Raw genomic sequence first — 5,749 nt, 5'->3', positions numbered from 1 at the left:
CCCTCACTCTCAGGCCTCGCTGCTCTGAGAGCCTCCTTCTTACCTTTTTGTGAAACCTCAGGACCCGGGGCACCCAGTAGGGCATCGTGGCCTGATCCCTAGGCATCGGGAGGCGACCCCCGAAGCGGTGGCGTGAGCAGGGACACGCCTTGGTGGCTTCAGGGATATAAACCCGGACCGTCTTTTCGATCTGACAGAGAGGAAGGGAAGAGAAGGCCCAAAGGGAGATGGAGCCACGCCCCAGACAACCTTGCCTCAAGGACTGAGCCTGGAGCACTCCTCTCTACATCCCTCCCTCCAACCATCTGGTTGAGGGAGCACGGTCTCCCCTTCATGACATTCTCAGGGCAGGAAGCACCAGCACCTCTATGTTCCTCCTGCCCTCACTAACCACTGCCTGTACCTCTGTAGTGGGACTCCATGTGGCACCAGGGTAGGACATGCAGGTTGAGCCAGAAGACCTGGCTCTGTCCTGACCCTGGTGGCCTCCAGGAGTGGCCCTTGGGCACAACATTTAGCCCCTCAAAGCCTCAGCATTCTCAGCCATAAAGAGGACTCTGCTAGCATTTTGATATTGATCAGAGTCTAAAATGGACAATCTTTGATCCAGAAATCCACTCCTGGCACTGTATCCCAGGAAGACTCGTGATCCTGCTGACTTCTCATGGTTGTCAGGAGAGCCAGACAATCTGAGTGAGATGTGCTGCAGAGATCAGCTGACTCTGCAGACGGGCTGAGGGATCTGCGGGCTCATGCAAAGGGGAAGGCATAACAAGGCCTGGAGCACTCAGGACCATCTCTCACCTCTGCACCACTTGCCACCATGGCATGGACACCTCCTGCCTGTCCACTTTTGCCCAGTGGAATGAGGACACTGGCCAGTTCTACCCAGTATACCAAGCGCTTGATGAGTGCATGCTCTGTGGCAGGCACTTGTGCTAGAAACAAATAAGACCCTATCTTGCCCTCAAGGGGGTCACTATTCAGCACTGTCCATGAAAAAGAATAAACGTTGGGATGCCAGGGAACAGGAGCTGGGAGAGCATTCCAATGACGAGGAGGCTTTCCGAGAAAGTGTCACTGAGCCAGGCCATAGTGGACTGGCTAGGTGGAGAAGGCAGGAGATTTGAGAGCCCTGTGTGACAGCCCTCAAGGATGTGGATAACAGAACTAACTTCACAAGGCAGACCTTATGGGTTGGACGTGCAGCAATCATTTTCTCTCTTTTGTTAAAAGAACCCAGTTTTGCTCTAGGGGCAAAGTGCCCAGTCCCAAGGCACCACCATTTGCCAGGAATGGGTCTGGGATGAAGTCAAAGAGATGAAAGAGAAGTTGACTAGGGTGTCTGGGAATATTTTATCTCTGATAAGAAAGAGAGGATGGGAGAATAAGATTTCTATGCCCCCCTGAAAAAGAGAGGGCCTCATAAAAGGCTTACTTTGTGCCATGCACAGCTAGGTACAAGAGACTGGTGGCCGCCATCTAGAAACACTAGAGGTGACAGCGCCAACACTCTGAGTGGAAGGATGAAAAGAATCTGGGTCCTGAAGACACCATTAAGCCATAAAACCAATCCTAGAAGAATCCTCTCTCTACCAAAGACCCTAGTTGAAGCCACTCTCGGTCAGTTTCTGTACTTGCAACCTATTACCTTCTCTCAGATGAAATAGGAGCCTGTGGGGCAAGTGGAAAGGGGGCTGGGGAGCCAAGCTGGGGCCAGATCAGGAAGGACCCTGGGGGTTGTGTCAGGGTGTGTGGTCCATACTGTGAGGGAAATGAGGAGCTGCGGGAGAGTGACAGGACCTGATCCACGGTTCTAAAACTCACGGGCTGCAGATCAGAAAATGAAGTCAGAGCTAGAGAAGATGTAGGCAAGGAGCCCAGCTAGGAGACTGGGCAGTCGCCTAGTGGCACTCTGACTCCTGTATTCCTTCCATCGTGCTTAGAGCCACCTCCTTCCTGGTGCCCAACAGCATGACTCAGTGGAGAAAGCGCTGGACTCAGAACCAGAGACCTGGATTCTAATCCCTGATCTGCTATGGACTGATTGTATGACCCCCAGACACCCCCTGTCCCTCTTTGGACCTCAGTTTTCCCATCTGCCAAAGGGATAGGATAATACCTACCCTGCCCAACTTTTAAATGATACAATGACCAATGAGAGAGATTGAGGCTATGATCACTGCCTAAAACAGTATGATCTAGTTATCTTGAAGCCACTGACCCTTTTAGAATTAAAAAAAAAAAGTGAGAGAGATGGCATCGCTGCAGATTCTACTGATATTAAAAGAGTAATGAGAGAATATTATGAACAACATTATGCCGATAAATATGACAACGATGACATAAAAGACAAATTCCCCGAAAGACACAAACTACTAAAGCTCACTCAAGAAGAAACAGATAACGCAAATAGCTCCATTATCTATTAAATAAAAATTTGTAGGTAAAAACTTTCCAACAAATGAAGCTCCAAGCTTCACTGGCATATTCTACCAAATACTCAAAGAAGAAATATTACCAAGTTTACAGTCTTCCAGAAAACTGAAAATGAGGGAATACTTTCCAACTCATTCTACAAGGCCAGCATTACCCTAATACAAAAGGGAAGGCACTACAAGAAAAGTGCAGACCAATATCTCTCATGAATGCAGATGCAAAAATTCTAATCAAACATATCAAAAGGATAATACATCATAATTAAATGGGATTAATCCCTGGAATGAGTGGTTTAACTTTTGAAAACCAATCAATATAATTCATCATATTAACAAACAACAAAAAAAATGATGATCTCAATAGACACAAGCAAAATCTAATATTCATTTCTGATAAATGCTATCAGCAAACTAGGACTATGAAGGGAATTTCCTCAGCCCGATAAAGCATTTATCTTAGAGCTACCATCACAGTTAATGGTGAAAACCCAAATGCTATCCCTCTAAGATCAGGAAAAAGGCAAGGATGTCTTCTTGTCTCCCTACTCTATTCAACAGTGTGCTGGAAGTTTTAGCTGGCATGTCAGGCAAGAAAAATAAATAAAAGGCAAACAGATTGGAAAGGAAGAAATAAAACCATCTCTGTCTGTAGATGACAAGATCGTTATGTAGAAAATCTGATGGAATCTACAAAAAAGCTACTAGAATAAACGAGTTTAGCAATATTGTGGGATACAAGACCAAAATACAAAAATCAATGGTATTTCTAAATACTAGCAATGAGCAATTATAAATTGAATTTTAAAAATATCATCAAAAATATGAAATACTTATGGCAGATCTGACAAAATATGTGCAATACCTGTACACTAAAAACTGCAAAATATTGCTGAGAAGTATTCAAGAAGACCTAAATAAATATAGAGATTACCATGTTCATGGATCAAGAGACTTAATACTGTTAAGACAATTCTCTTCATATTGATCTATACACATAATTCCCATCAAAATCCCAGCAGGATATTTTTGTAGAAATTGTAGAATCTAAAATTCACGTGGACATGCAAAGAACCTAGAACAACCAGCTTTAAAAAAGGAAAAACAACATTGGAAAACTAACACTACCTGATTTCCAAATTTTCTGTAAAGTCATAGTAATCAAGACAGAGTGCATGGTATTGGCATCAAAATAGATAATTAGATCAGCAAGACAGAACAGAGTCCAGAAATAGACTCATACACGTATGGACAACTGATTTTTGACAAATGTGCAAAGACAAGTCAGTAGAGAAAGTATGGTCTTGACGACATATGATGTTACAGCAACTAGACAATTAAATGCAAAAAAAAAAAAAAAACTTCAATCCATACCTAATGCTACATATAAAAATTAACTGAAAATAGACCACAAACCTAAACATGAACTGTAAACTATAAAACTTCTAGAAGAAAACACGCAAGAAACCTTTCTAATCTTGGGTTAGGCAAAAATTTCTTAGAAATGCTTAGAATGCAAGATCCATTACTGTGCTGGGAGTGGGCATACCTATGCAAGATCCAGAAAAAAATTAAACTGATAAATTAGACTCCATCAAAATTTAAAACTTATTCTCTTTGAAAGCTACTAATAAGAGAATAAAAAGACAAGGCAAAGACACAGAGAAAATATTAATAAATTGAATATCTGATAAGAAACTTGCATCCAGAATATACATAAAGAATTCTCGAAACTCAGTAATTAAAGAACTCAATTTTTCTTAATGAGCAAAATATTTGAAGAAATACTTACATTATCAAATAAGACATACAGATGGCAAAAACATGAATAGATGCTTAACACCATTTGTCATAATAGATCTCCTAATTAAAACCACAATGAGATACACACCCATTAAGATGGCTAAAATTAAGACTGACCAAACCAAGTGTTAGTGACGATGCGGAAGAACTAGAACGTTACGCACTACTGGTGGGGATGTAAAATGACACAATCGTTTTGGAAAAACAGTTGATACCTTCTTAAAAAGTTTAATACACACTTATCGTATGATCCAGCAACTCCACTCCAAATATGATTGTTTGCCCAAGAAATATGAAAGTATGTTCATACAAGGACTTGTACACAAATGTTCATAGCAGATTTATTTGTATTAGACAAAACTTCTGGAAGTGACCCAAATGTCCTTCACTGGATGAATGGATAAATTGTGGTCTAGTCATATAACAGGACTACTCAGCAGTAAAAACAAATAAACTATTGATACGCACAACCACACAGATTGAATCTCAAAATTAACCGTGTCGAGTGAAAGAAGCCAGACAAAAAAAGTACATGCTATATGATTCCATTTATATAAAATTCTAGAAAATGTAAACTATAGTGACAGAAGCAGATCAGTGGTTGCCTGGGGATGGCAGGGAGAGTTAGATGGGAGTTACAAAAGGACATAAAGAAACTCTTTAGGATTGTATATACATACATTATCTCGATTGTGGTAGTTTCACGAATGTATACTTATGTCAAGACTTAGCAAACTGTACACTTTACATATGTGCAGTTTATCATGTCAATCTTAACTCCATAAATTTTGTTTTTAAAAGAAATCTGGTTTTTAAAAAACACACAAACTGTCTCCCATGAATTTTAATATCTCATTCATATGATACTTATGATTCTGAAAGGTGACTGATCCCTTGAAATTCACCCTGGACCCAGGTGGAAAAACCCCTGGTTCAAATCACCTACCTGCTTTTGAGGTCTCAGGGTTAGAGGGACCCAGTAAGGTAGCGCTGCCTCAGCCCTGGGCACTGGCAGGTGGCCCCCAAATCTGGCCTGGCAGTCACAGAAGATGGGATCTTGGTGAACAGCACTGGGGACGGGACACATCTGAGTAAGAGCCAGAAAAGACAAAATTGAATATGATGCTGCATTTGTGATGTGAACCAAGGAATTCTCTGGAAGAGTGAATCAATGCTCAAAGGGAGCCAGGGTTGAGGCAGGGTGTCCAGGGGCAAGAACTGGGTCTTGGCCACTACTGCAGCTCAGAAAAAGGCAGGCCACTGTGGCTGGCCATCTAAAGTCATTTAGAGGGGGACCGCCAGAGCTTGCAGACCAGGTGTGCTGGGTTTCATAACCACTTACTACCATATTACCATGAGCGAGTCTTCAGTCCCCACTCTGAAAATGGAGACGTACAACCAACTTTAGTGGGGAGATGATTGCTCTTTTTGTGGTTATGTGTCAATCTGCCTACAGTGCTTGCCATTTGCAAAGGCTTCCATATCCATGTCACGTAATCCTTCCTCACCAG

The 5,749-nt window shown here is 42.1% G+C and overlaps 1 protein-coding gene across 1 annotated transcript in view; it reads right to left on the bottom strand.

The window, feature by feature from the left end:
- Window positions 1-5,586, bottom strand: part of CUNH16orf95 (chromosome unknown C16orf95 homolog) — a 10,244-nt gene extending 4,658 nt beyond the window's left edge. Inside the window, exons 1-3 of the mRNA XM_023536672.1 lie at window positions 5,581-5,586; window positions 5,185-5,325; window positions 12-190 (exon numbers count right to left, since the gene is read on the bottom strand). Coding sequence (XP_023392440.1) covers window positions 12-190; window positions 5,185-5,325; window positions 5,581-5,586 — 326 coding nt within the window. The remainder of the gene's footprint in view (window positions 1-11; window positions 191-5,184; window positions 5,326-5,580) is intronic.
- Between the last annotated feature and the right edge of the window lie 163 nt (window positions 5,587-5,749).

Source organism: Pteropus vampyrus, unplaced genomic scaffold, assembly GCF_000151845.1.
Source record: "Pteropus vampyrus isolate Shadow unplaced genomic scaffold, Pvam_2.0 Scaffold166, whole genome shotgun sequence".
NCBI classification, from domain to species: domain Eukaryota; kingdom Metazoa; phylum Chordata; class Mammalia; order Chiroptera; family Pteropodidae; genus Pteropus; species Pteropus vampyrus.
Note: the sequence above shows the minus strand (reverse complement) of the source record. Positions and strands in the feature narration are given on the sequence as shown.